Source organism: Gobio gobio (genome assembly GCF_949357685.1).
Source record: "Gobio gobio genome assembly, chromosome: 17".
In the NCBI taxonomy this organism is placed as follows: domain Eukaryota; kingdom Metazoa; phylum Chordata; class Actinopteri; order Cypriniformes; family Gobionidae; genus Gobio; species Gobio gobio.
This window is the reverse complement of record NC_137110.1, coordinates 7,168,182-7,186,045: the sequence shown is the minus strand read 5'-3', so window position 1 is coordinate 7,186,045 and position 17,864 is coordinate 7,168,182. Positions and strand designations below refer to the sequence as shown.

Sequence of the window (17,864 nt, the reverse complement as noted above, 5' to 3'; positions counted from 1 at the left end):
AATAGTAGTAAATGTTCTGCCTTTCCACAGTATTCCTTCAGGAAAAGCTTATTTTGCTGTGCGTATTCTTTAAATGTCATTCTACTTTGAAAGCAGATGTCAGAATGGTAAAATATTACAGTAATGTTAATAAAGGGTATTTTGTAGGGCTGGGTATTGACACAAATTTCACAATTCGATTATTTGGGAGTCTTGTAGCCTGCTATAATATTGAAGGTAAAAAAAATGACAAACACTTGAACTACAAGTTATATGAAATGTAAAGATTTAAATGGTGGCTGTCATAAAAACTTGCCAGATTTATTCAAACCTGCATTAAATATTGAAGTAACATTAAAAAATATATAATTAATATGTAATCTGTGGTGCATAAATTATCAAAATGCTCCTCTCTAGAGTTAATTTTTCTAGCTGACTAACGAGTGGACACTGGATATGGTTTTTCTGAGGTAAATGTGACGTTACATGACATTTACAAGCTGTTTTACTGACGTCTTTCCGGGGTTGAAACACTGAGTGATTCCATGTGACATGATACGGATTTCGGTAAGTTGTACTGTACACCCTTTCAGATGCTTATTCATGTTTATTTTGCGCTGTAACGTTAACTGGTATTACGGCGGAAGAGAAGATCCGTTCATGTGCCGTTTCTCTTGAGCTGAGCTGCGCCATTATGGTATTTATATTGTTGAATTTCCTAAGTAAATGGATGGATGTAATTTGAAATCTGAGACTTTGTTTCATATCAATAGTAACAAAGATTGTGATTGGGAGGCGCGGTACAATGTTCCGTTCATTCATCAACTGAAAACAGGAAGACTAATCGACTCTTGGGATTTAAAAGAACAAGCCAATTTTTGGAAACTCCCCTAGAGTTAACAGTTGAGTTTTACCGTTTTCAAATCCATTCAGCCGATCTCCGGGTCTGGCGGTAGCACTATTAGCATAGCTTAGCATAGATCATTGAATCTGATTAGACCGTTAGCATTTTGCTATAAAAAAAAAATGACCAAAGAGTTTCAATATTTTTCCTATTTAAAACTTGACTCTTCTGTAGTTACATTGTGTACTAAGACCGACGGAAAATGAAAAGTTGTGATTTTCTAGACCGATATGGAACTATTCTCTCATTCCTGCGCAATAATGATATTACACAGCGCCTGAAAATAGGCTAACTTACGTCAACATAACCAATGTGACGACCTGCTATACTACCCCCCCGTCCCCAACCAGTTCAGCGGAAATCCCGCCCGGAGCCGATTCTAAACATTTCATTGGCCATGTCAATCACAATAATGATTGCAGACACCCAACCTCAGCCAGTGAAATTGGTTGCAGGGCGGGGTTTCTGCTGAACTGGTTTGGTGAAAAAATCATGTGGCTTTACACAGGGAGCGTGCCGGGGACTATTTTCAGGCGCTGTGTAATATCATTGCGCCGCTGCACTCACGGTACGGGAGCAAAGTTCTTTGATTATTACGCAGGAATTAGAGTATAGTTCCTAGCCATATCGGTCTAGAAAATCGCAACTTTTTTATTTTCCGTCAGTCTTAGTACATGTTGTAACTACAGAGGAGTCAAGTTTTAAATAATAAAACATTTCGAAACTCTTTGGTCATTTATTTTGAGCGAGATGCTAACGGTCTAATCAGATTCAATGATCTATGCTAAGCTATGCTAAAAGTGCTACCGCCAGACCCGGAGATCGGCTGAATGGATTCGAAAATGGTAAAACTCAACTGTTCAACTCTAGGGGAGTTGAGAAAAAAAAAAAGTGGCGTATTCCTTTAAGAATTCATATTGGTTCGTAAAAATGAGAAGCGATTAAAACCGTAAAAATTATATATTTTTTACCTAGCCCTAGTATTTTGGACGCTGTATACTTGAAATGAAATTGCCCAGAACTGATAATAATTACACTGAAAAATGTGATGTAAATTTGGCCCTTTTAAGAAAGTTGTGTAGCTGTAGCCTGTTCTTCTGTCCAAATGAATCCACCAGTCCGCGCCGGTTTCAGCTCCCAAGACCCTCAAAATCCCACTGACATAAATCAAGGAATGTTATTCCGACACCCAGCATTCCACTATTCCTATACATGCGATACTCTAACCCAAACGCCCTCAGTGCAGTCACAGTGGGCCTCTTTTTGTAAACCAACATAATTGTTTATGTGACCACTCGGTGTGACAGCTGAATAAGTGTTTGATGTGTCAGTCAGTCATCCTGGAGCAAAAGTAAATATGAAACATGACCCTCCTCAGTGTGCACAGTCTGGACAGATCCATTTTTTGCACCACATCAAATTTATTGAAGGATGTAGTGCGAAGGCCCTTTTCTTATGTTCCTTTACAAAAAGCTCATGGCACGGACTATTGGCACTGAAAATGTAGCCCAAGCTTCCTAATGCAAGTTCTGTATTAATTGGCATGTGTTTTTGACCTGGCTATTTTCAATTTTATTTTGCATGTTAAAGTAGTTCAATCCAATCCATACAGCATAATTTTGTGCTCTGGCCATGATTAAAGGCATTACCAGCTCCAGGCACTAGACTGGTTAACATCAGACATCGCTCACAACACAAGGTGACAGGGATGAATAATGAGCATGGTTTCTTGACTGACCCGGACATGGCCGTCTCTGCTGCATGGGAGGAAACGTGTTGGAGTGCAATAAAAGTAAGTCCGCCTGGAGTTTTGTGCATCTAAAACTGAACTCATCTCCATAGCTGACGCCAAAACGTTTTAGCGGAGTTTAGCCGTTTATATGTTGCCACATGTTTCAGTTTGACATGCTTAACGCCTTAAACGGATTGCTTTATTTCTTTGCATCATGTCATTATCTTTAAATATGGGGGCGTCCTTGGACATCAGATAGCCTACTGTAAATCACGGTCCTGAATCCTAACCACTCGCATATATCCTTATATAACTACTTATTAATTTAACAGATTTTTTTCTTCTCTAAATTCTGAAGCCAGTTGCATGCATAGCCATTAAAGGGGTAGCTTACCTAAAAATGGTAATTTACCGTTACCTTACCGTTCCACAGAAGAAAATCGGTTTGGAACGATGTGCATGAGTAAATTATGACAGAATTTTCCTTTTTTTGGGGCGTGAAATGTTCCTTTAAGAACTAGTCTGACCAACTAGGAGTTACCAAAGGGATCAGTCAATCTAACTTTTAGTTCTCAAACCAGACCTTCATTTTTATACTGACTTGAAGTTATGACCTTTAACCTCCCCTGAAAAGCAGGCATGTTTGTTAGATTCTTGAGGATCTTTAGAAAAGTTATCATCATCATCATAAATAAAAAAAGAATGTCTAACATCATTAATTAGTTTTAACTGAAATATTTGGACATTTAACATGTAATTACATTAAAAGTGAAGTGAGTGAGTGAAGTGACGTGTGGCCAAGTATGGTGACCCATACTTGGAATTTGTGCTCTGCATTTAACCCATCCAAGTGCACACACACACGCACGCACGCAACCGAAACTGAAACTGCATTTATCATAACATGATTTTGTAGGAATTGTAATCCGGCGCTAAAGAGAGTTCCTATCAAAAGCTATTTGAACCTTTGGGTCCTAAAGGAGCCCCAATTTGTCACTACACCCATAGATATACATAATAAAGGCTAGATGTCATCACCGGCGGCCATCTTATCACAGGCAAGCTTTCTGGCGGGCTCCGTGCAGATCACTCACCTTACATCAGGTCCCACAAACACAAATACTCTAATCTCGCTGAAATCTTGACGGATTTACAAATGGTTTGGTTTTTTACAAACGTTATTAACGTGCCTATAATTCTGGATGTGTGTAATAATTAATTCATAAGTATGTAATAATAATTATTCATAAGTATGCAGTGTCATAACTACATCTATGACGTTTATAACAAACCAAACAGTTTGAAAATCGGTAGAAAATTGAGCAAGTTATGGTTATTTAAAAAGTACATGCACCATTAAAACAATGTTATGAGTGGGCGAGCTGACTGTGACAAGATGGCCGCCGGGTGCGAGACATCTAGTCTTTATTATGTATGTTGTATACTATGACTACACCCAGAGAAGATATACATAATAAAGGCCTTTATTATGTGTATCTATGACTACACCAGTTTGTGAAGTGGGAACATCCGAGAGCAAGTTGACCGAGTGTCTGCATTCATACATGCGTCTCAGTAGTTAGAGACGCATGTATGAATATCTATATATGAAATAGACTTCAGCTGATGATTTTGCTAAACTAACACGATAAAAGACAAAGGCGTCAGCTAACACAACATTAAAAACTTACCAAAGTAAAAACATGTAGTATTGAGTTACTACATATAAAAACACAAACCAACACATTCTCACCTGTGAAAGGTTATCCCATTTCTTCGGGAATTTAAATCTCGGCGGTTTCACAACCAGAAGCTGCGCAATGTGGCATCATTGAGTCTTACTGTGACTGACGACACACTGACCGTTCCAAGATGGCGAGCGCACCGACGTGTCTGAAACGATCAAATGTGGCATCTATTGCTATGTTTCAGCAAGTTGTTAGCATGACTTAGCACCTTGCTAGCATGTTTAAACATATTGCTAACATGTTTTACCACATTGCTATCATGACTTAGCAGATTGTGTTAGCATGATTTAGCACATTGTTGTCCTAGGATAGTCGTTAGCTTAAGTACACACATCTTATTACAAAAAAGTTTTAACATGGTCATCGAAAGTTTATGGGATTTTTCGTGGATTTGATCGTCCGGTTAAGGAAAACCATTACTGCTATCGCAGGAAACTGCTCAACTGGACTGTGCAGGTTAGAATTTACAGCCAGTGCTACTGCTACTGAGATCAATGGGAATGCTAATGGCTAGTTTTTTAAGTCTGTGAACTGGAAAGCGCGTCGTGTTTCAGAGTGAAATTAATATTGAATAGAGGGCGGGGCTTGAAAGTCAAAGCTCAAGACTGGTATTTGTTGTCATATCTTTAAATCTATTATTTAAAATCATTATCTACTATTACATTTTCTATTTAAGCTTCTTATTATTCTAAGACTACATTTTTTAAACATATCTCCTAGAGTTTTCAAGCTCCAAACACCAAACTCGGGTCAGGCCTGCCTTCAGACCGTCCGGTCTTGGTATGCTATATCTTTTCTAGCAGAATCGGACTTAACTCGAGAAAATCCTCCAACTGCGAATAAAATCACGATGAAGCGGAAGTAGCGAAGTAGCACGCATCCGAGTGTAACAGTTGATTGAAAAAGAAAATATATAGTGCTGGGACATGTTCTATGGTTCTATTAATTGGTTTTAAAATGTGGGCTGCACAATAAAAAAAAAACATGCATGGACGAATTATACTCCATTATGCCTTTAGACGATAGCCTGAAGAAAGTTACACTTCACAACCCGTATCGACAGCGTCCACTGGATCTAATCTTTCAAACAAGGCAGTTGTGTTTTTGTCTCTAAACTTTTTGGACCTCAGTGATCACGGCTTATGGCTGTAAGATTGCAATATACACTCACCTAAAGGATTATTAGGAACACCTGTTCAATTTCTCATTAATGCAATTATCTAATCAACCAATCACATGGCAGTTGCTTCAATGCATTTAGGGGTGTGGTCCTGGTCAAGACAATCTCCTGAACTCCAAACTGAATGTCAGAATGGGAAAGAAAGGTGATTTAAGCAATTTTGAGCGTGGCATGGTTGTTGGTGCCAGACGGGCCGGTCTGAGTATTTCACAATCTGCTCAGTTACTGGGATTTTCACGCACAACCATTTCTAGGGTTTACAAAGAATGGTGTGAAAAGGGAAAAACATCCAGTATGCGGCAGTCCTGTGGGCAAAAATGCCTTGTTGATGCTAGAGGTCAGAGGAGAATGGGCCGACTGATTCAAGCTGATAGAAGAGCAACTTTGACTGAAATAACCACTCGTTACAACCGAGGTATGCAGCAAAGCATTTGTGAAGCCACAACACGCACAACCTTGAGGCGGATGGGCTACAACAGCAGAAGACCCCACCGGGTACCACTCATCTCCACTACAAATAGGAAAAAGAGACTACAATTTGCACGAGCTCACCAAAATTGGACAGTTGAAGACTGGAAAAATGTTGCCTGGTCTGATGAGTCTCGATTTCTGTTGAGACATTCAGATGGTAGAGTCAGAATTTGGCGTAAACAGAATGAGAACATGGATCCATCATTCCTTGTTACCACTGTGCAGGCTGCTGGTGGTGGTGTAATGGTGTGGGGGATGTTTTCTTGGCACACTTTAGGCATCCTCTGATGGCCACTTCCAGCAGGATAATGCACCATGACACAAAGCCTGAATAATTTCAAATTGGTTTCTTGAACATGACAATGAGTTCACTGGACTAAAATGGCCCCCACAGTCACCAGATCTCAACCCAATAGAGCATCTTTGGGATGTGGTGGAACGGGAGCTTCGTGCCCTGGATGTGCATCCCACAAATCTCCATCAACTGCAAGATGCTATCCTATCAATATGGGCCAACATTTCTAAAGAATGCTTTCAGCACCTTGTTGAATCAATGCCACGTAGAATTAAGGCAGTTCTGAAGGCGAAAGGGGGTCAAACACAGTATTAGTATGCGTTCCTAATAATCCTTTAGGTGAGTGTACATCATACATCCTTACTACAGATTTTTTTCCTACCGAATTTCTCTCCCATCCAGACCTCAAAGTGAGTTGTGCTCAAGTAGTAGAAGCTACTTCTCTAATCCTCTTAGCGGCAAATCTAACAGAGTGTGAATAAATCTCTTGTCTTGAAGGTAAAGATTATATTAGACAAGGTGTGGAGGATTAGTCTGTGCATCCGCACTCATTTAAACAGGTGTTTCACAAGTCATCATAGTTTATTTACATCTGTAAATATCTCTTGCAGTCTCGAAAGTGCAAGCAGAAGAAATATGCACATGTAATTAAAAATAGCCAACCTTTCCTGATTCCGACTGGCATATAAATAAAACGAAAAGCACAAACAGACAGGAAAGAAGGGAGGACAGAAATAGGATGAGGGTATTTACATACGAGGCGCCCGAATGTATAGAAAAACAAATGCATGTTAATTGTTTTTTTTTTTGGGGGGGGGGGCATGAATGCAGAATGTCTGTGAAATTGATCCCCTTTTTGTTGTCGCGTGTGTGGTGTTGTTGCTCTCAGGAACTGTGGCCTCTTTTGTGATGGATTCCTGGTTTAGGGGACGTCATCCCCATCTCCCTCCTACCAAACAGCTAGTTTAGCTGTCCGTCTCATTGACAGCTGATGCTGGAGTTTGACGGCGCCTGTTGGTTTCAGTGTCTTCCCGCTGAGTCTGTGGTATTAAAAAAGTTTCCAGTCGACAGTGTTTTCCAACTCCCTGCTGTAATAAATACAAGAAAAGGAAGACAAGCATTAAGATGTGCTAGTGGAGGAAAAACAGCTACGTCAAGAGACACGCAAAGGAGGAGAGCCAAAATAAAAAGAGCTGGCTGGATCTCAGTCAATTCTCTCATGTGGTTTTATTCTTTCTCAATCGCCTTTAAAGCTAAAAAACGAATATTAAAGCATGTTCTGCTGACGTTATAGGACAACTTAGACAGCAAACGTAAAAAGCACACTCAGAAATCAATATAGCAAGTTAAACTTATAGCCTAAATGGTCTTTTGAAAGTCTTGAAAACCGTTTGTTGCACCAATTACCATTCAGAGAGTGTGAAATCGATTGAGAGATTTTCAAAACAGCTAACCTGAAATTTTCAATGATCCAGAACCAGTGTTATCTGACTTTCAAGATGTATTAGTTTGCTTATGCACTCACTGATCCTGCATTTACTGAACCTCAAAGCCGTGCCGTCTCCACACACACACGCGGTTTATGGGGACTTTCCATAGAAATAATGATTTTTATACTGTACAAACAGTACATTCTATCCCCTGACGCTAAACCTACCCATCACACAAAACTTTCTGCATTTTTAACACTTTACAATAAGGTTCATTAGTTATAAAGCATTTATTAATCTTTGTTCATTTCAACATTTACTAATGCATTATTGAAATCTTGTTAGCATTAGTTCATGCACTGTGAACTAACATGAACAAACCATGAACAGCTGGATTTTTATTAACTAACGTTAACAAAGATTAACAAACACCGTAACAAATGTACTGCTTATGGTTAGTTTATGTTAGTTAATACATTAGTTAATGTTAACTAATGAAACATTATTGTAAAGTGCTACCCAAAAATGTATATGATATATAAGCTGTTTTCCTCATGGGAACCAAAAAATGTCCCCACAAGGACAAGGATTTTGGATATTGCCATCTTTATGGGGACATTTTGACCTCATAACATTTTTTTTTTTTTGGACAATATTTTTCAACATAAAAGCTTATGAACCCTTGATTCTTAACACTGTGTGTGGTTCCCTGGATGATCCACGGCTGTTTTTTTGTTTTGTGATGGTTGTTCTTGAGTCTCTTGTTTGTCCTGAGCAGTTAAACTGTCCAATGTTCTTCAGAAAACGCCTCCAGGCCCTAAAAATTCTTCAGTTTTCCAGCATTGTTTGCATATTTCAACCCTTTCCAGCAGCAACTGTATGATTTTGAGATATTTTTTCACATTGAGGACAATTAAGTGCTTCAAACACAACTATTAAAGAGGGTTGAAACATTCACTGATGCTCCAGAAGGAAACATGATGCATTAAGAGCCGGGGGGTGAAAACTTTTGGAATTTGAAGATCAAGGTAAATTTGTCTTCCAGGAAACATGCAGTTATCTTCTGTTGCTTCCGAAGGGCAGTACTAAATGAAAAGAATATTATATTGAAATAAAATAAGAAAAATATTGACATTCATCCTGTTCAATAATGTTCACACCCCAGCCCTTAAAGGGTTAGTTCACCCAAAAATGAAAATTCTGTCATTAATTACTCACCCTCATGTCATTCGATACCCGTAAGACCTCCGTTCATCTTTGGAACACAAATGAAGATATTTTTGTTGAAAGCTGATGGCTGAGAAAGGCTTCAGATAGGCCTCCATTGGCATTCAGTACATTTACACTCCCAAGACCCATAAAAGGCACTTAAAACGTCATTACAAAGTCCATCTCACCACAGTGACTCTACAATAATTTTACGATGCGACGACAATAGTTTTTGTGTGCAAAAAAAAATCAAAACAACCTTTATCCAACTTGTTCTTGTCTTCCGTGTGTGCCTCCACGACGTATGCGCGAGAATATGACGCAGATCCAGCATTCGGGAATCCAAAATGCACACTTTAACCCCATTTTGAGAACTACGCCGAGACCTAAAGCACGATCAATGTAGAATTCAACAGCTTAGACACGCGCGTCTTCCTCTGCTTGTAAACAAATCGCTTCTGGGTCAAGTGTCTGAACACCGGATCTGCGTCATATTCTCGCGCATGCGTCGTGAAGGCACACACGGAAGACAAGAACAAGTTGGATAAAGGTGTTATTTTGATTTTTTTTTTGTGCACAAAAACTATTGTTGTCACATCGTAAAATTATTGTAGAGCCACTGTGGTGAGATGGACTTTGTAATGACGTTTTAAGTGCCTTTTATGGGTCTTGGGAGTGTAAATGTACTGAATGCCAATGGAGGCCTGTCTGAAGCCTTTCTCAGCATCAGCTTTCAACAAAAATATCTTCATTTGTGTTCCGAATATGAACGGAGGTCTTACGGGTGTCGAACGACATGAGGGTGAGTAATTAATGACAGAATTTTCATTTTTGGGTGAACTAACCCTTTAATGCATCGTATGGATCTCGAAATCATACAGTCCCTGCTGGAGGGGGTTCAAATATGCAAAAGATGCTGGTAAACTGAAGAATGTGCAGGACCTGGAGGATTTTTCTGAAGAACATTAGGCAATATCACCTCTTACTTTCTTGTTTTCATTCTGGGGTAAAATATTACTTGGGTGTTTTTTTTTGTGAGATTCAACCCCAGCCAACATAAACGACCTCTGAAAGGCTCCTAATGCAGATCATTTCATAGAGGGAAGCGTGACCAATTGCTAATTTGTGCTCAATGTGATGGTAACTTTGATTTGGCCTTTCAGGGCAACTGCAGTTGTTAGAATAAGAGGAGGGCGGAAGCTGCGTTACTGGTGGCAATAAGATTGTGGTCACGGACATTAGTCAGACAAACAGAGCGGTGATCCACAAACAACACACAGAAGGATCAGGTGGAAGCCACCATCAGATTCCACACTGTCCGGTGCGTTTATGTAGCCAAACATATGGCAATATTTATACCGAAACAGAAGTTGAGCCGCTACACCTTGAAAACAGATCAGTAAGAATAACTCCCTTCATTTTGATAAACTTTTTGCTCAAAGGTCACAGACGCTGATGGCGCTGTATCCGAGCAAGTATGAGAAGCTCGCTCAGACCACCAAAGACGGACCTGATAAAGCAACGCTAACAGAATTACTCCAGTCTGAACGAAGCTCATTTACTTGACAAATACCAAGTGGAGTTTTCTTTCTGCCTAAAACAAGAGATATCTGACCTCTGGAGAATTAATATATATATATATATATATATATATATATATATATATATATATATATATATATATATATATATATATATATATATATATATATATATATATATATATATATATATATATATATATATATAGAGGTTTTTACACTTTAAGATTATCCAGTGAATTCAGTTTTACTTTTAAAATGGGTCCTAAATTAATTATTTTAAATAAAAGTGTCTCATCAACTTTCCCCCCATTTATTTTTTCTATTGTTCAAAGGTTTGGGGTCAATACGTTTTTTTCTTTAAAAGAAGTTAATACTTTTATTCAGTTTGGATAAAAACATTAATTTAATTCGTTTCATTATTGGATCATTCTATTTATCAAATAATCCTGAAAAAATGCATTATGGTTTCCACAAAAATAGTTTCAACTGTTGTTTGTTTCCTGAACAAATCAGCACATTAGAATGATTGTTATGAAACTGAAGACTGGAGTAATGATGCTGAAAATACAGCTTTGCTATCAAAGGAATAAATTACATTTAATATATATTAGAAAACAGTCATTTTAATATTTCACAATAATACTTGTTATTCGGGAGATGTTTAACTTGAAAAGCCAACTCTTCGTTAGAAATGAAACCCTAATAATTTCCTGCTGTCATGCTTAATGGATCTTTAGGGACATCAAATTACCCCATGAAACCAGATTTAGTGGTTTGTACTCACTAACTTCTTTTTTACAATCTGCTTTCTGCATGAAGAACAATCTTGGTTAGATCTTCAAACTCAAGCTTGGAAACTTGTAAAACATCTCATGGTTTGAATTATCACTGTGATCCAAGAATCCACTGTCCCGGAGTTTTTCTTGCCTTTTATTGAAGAATGGGATCCATTTCAGATATGTGATTGTTTTCCTGAAGAGAGGAGAGATAAGAAATCATTTTTAGTAGACTGTTAACTTTAACATTCATTTGATACAATGGGTGAGCGTTTGATGATTTATCAACTGATATACGTCTCCATTGTTTCCACTGTTTTTTAAGCACACTCTCCTCTTCTTATAGTCTCTCGTCTCATGAACAATATCGCTTCTATTCCCCATATAAATGTCTTCCTCCCTCTATCCATACATCTCTCTTACCATGTCTTCGTCACACTCCTCGTGTGTGTGGTCCTCGCCGTCCTCGACATCGCTGTGCTGCAGATCCTCTGACTCTGAGCCTGATTCGTCCTGAGACAGTTCGTTCTTCATTTCCTCTGCCTTCTGCAACTCTGCACACAGAGGAACGTTTGCACTCATTTATATACACAACACCCATAATTAAGTTGGCAATTTATCCAGATGTATATGGGAAAGTGTGTATTTTTATATAACTGGTGCTGTAATCAGGCTTTTAAACCCTGTAATGCCCAATATATGAAAAAAGTTTGAAAAATCGAATCCATTTTCTAAATGGAACTGCTTTTTGAATCTTGATTGATGTTCTTAGTTGAGTATTATATTTTGATACATCAGGCGTTTATGACTCATATAGTACGATGTAGTGAGAATATGGAGCTTGAGAAGGAAAGAAATTTGCTGATAATTATATAGTCAAAAAGCAAGATGAAATTCTGCTAGCTTGTAATGTAAATCAATGAGATCAGTATAGCAATTTACTTACATTAAAAGTCAGATGAATATGTTATGAAATGCTTAGTCTTGTGATCAAATCTCGGTAGTTTTAAAACATATAATGCAATGTACTACAATGACGATTGAGAGTAATCAAAAATTAACATTCCTTAAAAGCCTGATGTATCATATTTGATACTTACATTTTAACGTGATTTGGGTAACTCTTTACAATAAGATTGTATTCTTTAACATGAACTAACCATGAACAACACCTCTGTTCAGCATTAGTTCATCTTCGTTAACGTTAGTTAATAAAAATCCAGCTGTTCATGGTTTGTTCATGTTAGTTCACAGTGCATTAACTAATGCTAACAAGATTTTGACAAAGTATTAGTAAATATCGAAATTAACATTAACAAAGATAAATAAATGCTTTATAAGTGCAGTTCATTATTAGTTAGTGTTAACTAATGTAGTTAACTAATGAACCTTATTGTACAGGGTTATCGTGATTTGAAAAAAGGATGCATGGATATTTAAAGGCACAATAAGTCATTTTCGCTACTAGAGTTCACTTATTCAAAACAAAGACGTAGCTTGATGAATCGTAGCCGAATCATGGGAGTTGTTTTCTTCACCTTCAAAAGATTTTGTACAAAAGCTTGTTCAGATAAGTTTTGGTCATGTTGATCATTTAGAGGCCTTAGAATCAGTTAACAGTAGACTTTCCCAGCAAGCAATTTTGCGTTTAAAAGACATCTAATAGCCGTCCCGGATGTCTGCGCTAAAACAAGGCAAAATTTGGGCTGTCAGTGAAAATAGTAGATGTCTAACCATAGCCCAAGAATAGACTAGAACATGAACATGTCAAAGAAATGAAACCAAACACCTCGTAATCACTGTTGACTTTGCTTCCATGATGGAATATCACACATCTCGCAAGTTATTTTGGCAAAAACGACATGTAACCAAATTCAAGGTTATCTTGGCTTGAGGAGGGTTACTCAGCCGGACTACAACGGGTCTATAGTTAACCGAGACGGTGAAATGACGGCTGTATGAGATGCTGTAAGTGATTTCAGCTGTTTTAATGAAGTGTCTCTAGTATTTGCCTTGCTTACACAGCGTCTTTGTCAGTATGCATTGGGGATTATTTGTTCTCTCCGTCATGGAGAAACACCATCCAAATTCTCACATCATTTAAACAACCAAGACACCTCTGTAGGGACACATTTCAAGAGCAGACATGTAAAAAAAAAATGTTTTACAGTTGCCAAAGTAAAGAAAAACTTGGAGCGTGCTTAAATTTACACATCAGCCCAGTTGAAAAGTTATGTGGATCCCAGAGTAAGTGCTAGTCGACGTTCCTCCCTCACGGGGGCTTTTAAACCGTCTCATCCTCAACAGTCAGCCACACTTGCATTCGCACACAGAAATGTGCTTCGCTCTGCACAGAGGGACATCATCATTGATTAGCCACAAGCCATTAGCCACATCATAACCATTCATAGACAGGCGATGCAGGAGAACGAAGCTGGGTGCCATGTGTAAATAAAGGCGCGGCATGTTGCGTGGAAGCATGTCGCGTTCTGTGGAAATGCTTGTCAAATTGAATGTTGATTTGAAACAGAGGGACAAATCTGCAAATCTTGATAAGAGCCACTGAGGCGTGAAAGTGTTGAACCGTGAAAGGCTCGTGTGTCACTGCCAAGTCAGCGCTTTACATTCGGCCACTGTTGAGTGTGTCTGTGTGGAGAGTAAACTGCAAGCTGTGGTTTCCATTGGCTAAAAAAAGCCCTTTGAAAGCTTTTCTCAACAAAATAATTACTGAAAGGGAGGTATAACAGGCAGAAAATCGTTTCTAATAGAATACAATCTTGATTTATAACCAAGCAACCACACTAGTACAGATTCTGCACTACAGAATAATACAGTATAAATGCACATTACTGTTCAAAGTTTGGGATCACTTTATTCAGCAAGGATGCATTAAATTGATTAAAAGAGACAGCAAAGACTCCATTATCTTAAAAATATTTATATTTCAAGTTAAGGCTGTTCTTTTGAACTTTCTATTCATCAAGGAATCCTGAAAAAATGTTTCTCAGTTTCCACAAAAATATGAAGCAGCACAACTGTTTTAAATATTGATAAAAAGAAATGTGTTTAGTCAATATTTGTCATCGAAATTTCAAAAGAACTAGCCTGGTCCTACCAGACTCTCGTACATTTCCACCATTCCACCACATAAACATCATAGACATTTAGGGGAACAAGTCCCCCCCCCAATATTTGAAATTCTTGCACTGCTCTGCTGCACTTCATTATGCAGCGTTCTGTATGTTAGGATGACAAAAAGGTTTAAAAGTTACATTTTAGTCTGGTTTGCCTCAGTGGTCTAACAGTGCTCGTCAATGTCAAAATGACTGAAATGGCCAATTAAATTAAAGTAGGCGGGGTTTACGTTCTCTTTTGGCTCGACTTCACACAAAGACGGCGAGCGCGTCAATCTATTGCTTAATGCCGTTGCGGAGAGAGACTATATTCTTTCCGGTTAAATCACAAAATGCACACAAACGTGCCCCTGCTCTTAATATACAATCATTGATGAACGTCTTTGATTTTAAAGAAGAAGAAAAAAAACGAACAAACTAAATGAGAGCGGATTAGAACCTGTAACCTTCGACACGGTTTACAAAAATTCTACCACCGGACCACTGGGGAATTCAAAAGTCAATAGCAGATCTATGTATTTATTTACTAATGCAAAGAATATCGGGACTAATAATATATTTAACGCAAATTAATGCAAAAATATTTTGCAAATAGTCCCAAAAGGATAGACCTAGAATTTCGTTGACTGTTCTGTTTCTTAATGCTTTATAAAAATAAAATAAAAATTGCCCCCCCCCAATGTTCAAGACATGGTTACGGCCTTGCACTCTCCATTGATAAGCTTTGACTTCCTTGAAGGCGGGAACTCTGTTGAAGTTTAAAACTATTGAATCTGCCCAGAGCCACTCTGGATCTGCCATAACCAATCGCTAACGTTTGGTCATGACGTATGTCATCTCAAACTAGCGCACGACATCAACGTCATCGTTCTCAGCCACTGCCTCTGTTCCCTGATTGGACTGGTTAAAATTTGTCCGGAGAAAACCAGAGAATATACCGCAATTCCAGACGGAGTACAGAAGGAAAATTAAAATTGAGCGGAAGTACGTAGGAGGGCGGAGCCAGGCTACAAAAGCATTTATTTGAAATCCAATTTTCTTGGTTTGCAAGGTTTGCTGTCACTTTTGATATAACTTTTGAATAAAATTTCTTCCTGACCCCAAAGCTTTGAATGGTATTGCATTGTTGCATGTGTGAGTGTGTGTGTGTGTGTGTGTGTAGGAGATATATGACATGTGACATGGCACCTGCGGCACAGTATTTGTCCTCTGTGATCTGGTCAAGACGTCCCAGCAGCGCGTCGATGTTGGACTTGATCTGCGTCAGTTCTGATTTGATAGCTTGCAGCTCGGTAGATTTCACTGTTCACACGTACACACAAGGTTAACAAGAGAACACAGTGTTTTAGTTGAATAAATCATGTTTATATATTGCCATAAAACCAAAAACAGAAATAAAAGCAATGCACTGGTATTTGGTTCTGGAACTATAATGGAGCACTGCCCAAGACAAAAGGTTTTTCTGCTGCTATATTGAAACATCCTAAATCCTAAACCTGGCATGTTAATCGGCCAAATGAGCCAGAGGCCGGTTCAAGAGTTCAACTAGTCCATAAGTCATCTCGGTGCACTGGCTCTGAAGAAGATCATCTTGAGTTGTCACGCAATGGATACATAAAGATACATTTCTGGAATCCTGACCATGATAACTACCTCTTAAAGATCTTTTGATGTTCCAGCATTCAACAAAATATGTTTAGGTTAGCAATACAGTAAACGTCAAGAGAACCAATACAAAGTTGTACTCACACTTGTGCTTGACAGAGCTGTTGGGAAGGAGAGTGGATCTGGTCAGGAGCTTGACAGGTAATGACTTCACCCTGCGGACGACCGGCACTGCCACACGGGGGCGCTTTACTGGAACTGCTCTGGGCACTGGTGATACTCTGCCTCGGTACTCAAACAGTCTGGAGACAGAGAGAGATATGAAGAAACTGACTGCTTCATGCAACTACATTAGCCTACCACTATCCATGAGCATATGGCTCATGCTGTATTTGTGACGTTTCACTTTATGTTATTAAAAAAAATAAAAACCTAAATTTCTCCACAATATTTTTTCAATTTGTGGGCAACATATTTGAGTTTTTTGATGACAGATTCATAGAATATAACTGCCAATCCAATATATGTATAATTAAAGTTCACCAACAAAGCGCTGCATTATTTCAACACTGTCACCATTGGAATTTGTATTATTTGACAAATCATGTTTTGCGCCTAGCTTGTCAAATCCAAAAGGTTTTGGGGGTCAGTGAACATTTTTTTTTTACAATTTTTTGTCCATATTTTTATGATGTCAGATATAAAAACATTTTTAAAAAAAAGATTTCCAAAAATAAATTTTTAGTATGTGTGTTTATATATATATATTTAAGTGTGTGTGTGTGTGTGTGTGTGTGTGTGTGTGTGTGTGTGTGTGTGTGTGTGTGTGTGTGTGTGTGTTTCCTACAATGCGCCTAAGTTATGGAATTCATTACCGGCATCTATTAGGAATGTTACAGCTTTGGATTGTTTTAAGAAACTTCTTAAGACACATCTTTTTAGTCAAGATTTTAATTTATAATTTATTATTGTGTATTTTTTCTTTTTATATTATGTATTTTTGCTTTGATTTTATTTGGTTCTGTAGATATTGTAGTGCTTTGAGTTTGAGAAAGGTGCACTACAAATAAAATGTATTATTATTATTATTACACTCAAATACCATAATCATTCATTATAATAGCATTTATCAAAGCACTGGTATTATCGAGTGTTGTTATCATAAAACTAAAGCTAAAATCATTTTATTTTATGTACATGTTAGGTCATTTTGCAACTAAGTTGAAGTTAAAGTACTAAAGTTACTAAAATTGAAACAAAAATAAAGCTAAATAAAAATAAGAAAAAAGACAAAAGGACATAACAAAATAAATATAATGAAATAAAAGCTAAATCAAAATATGAATAAATACTATGATAATATATAAATAATACTAAAGTAATTATTCATAATTAATATTTTTTAATGAATAATTATGTAAGTAACTAATTGGTATTTTCTTTTGGTAAATTAATGTTTTTTGGTAAACAGAATTTTGCCCTTAAATTGTATTGGAGAGAGTAAAAGCAATGTGTGATCTTTAAGCAGAGCGTGTTTGAAGTCATCTTACGATCAGAGAAGATCTGCTTTCGTCCATCATACATCAACTATTCATGAACAGGAGGAGAGATGTGCCCGACTCAGAGGAGCTCACAGCTACATCTCGCATACTGACAGAGTACGTCATTGTGGTCAAATGAGCCCAAATAAGGCCAAAAGTGAATAGTTTGGAACCCAAATCAGTCCTATTGCTATCAACGATGAAGGAGGTGATGTGGCAAGAATGACGTGAGAGAAGAAGACACTTTTTCCTTCAAAGAGAAGAACGTCTGCTGCCCAGACAGGAACCTAAAAGCAGCCAGCTGGCCTCCCACATG

General features: G+C 37.9%; 1 protein-coding gene across 8 annotated transcripts in view; it reads right to left on the bottom strand.

Annotated features, from left to right (window-relative positions):
* Positions 1–6,803: 6,803 nt before the first annotated feature.
* Positions 6,804–17,864, bottom strand: part of raly (RALY heterogeneous nuclear ribonucleoprotein) — a 114,740-nt gene continuing 103,679 nt past the window's right edge. For 5 of the 8 annotated variants that reach the window (XM_079840241.1, XM_079840240.1, XM_079840243.1 and 2 more), the window contains 5 exons: positions 16,152–16,309; positions 15,591–15,704; positions 11,692–11,822; positions 11,420–11,464; positions 6,804–7,397 (listed from right to left, as the gene is read on the bottom strand). In XM_079840241.1, the coding sequence (XP_079696367.1) occupies positions 11,423–11,464; positions 11,692–11,822; positions 15,591–15,704; positions 16,152–16,309 (445 nt within the window). In that variant the 3' untranslated portion in view covers positions 6,804–7,397; positions 11,420–11,422. Of the gene's footprint in view, positions 7,398–11,276; positions 11,465–11,691; positions 11,823–15,590; positions 15,705–16,151; positions 16,310–17,864 lie in introns of all 8 variants that reach the window. The other 3 variants (XR_013818266.1, XR_013818267.1, XR_013818265.1) reach the window with 2 other exon arrangements.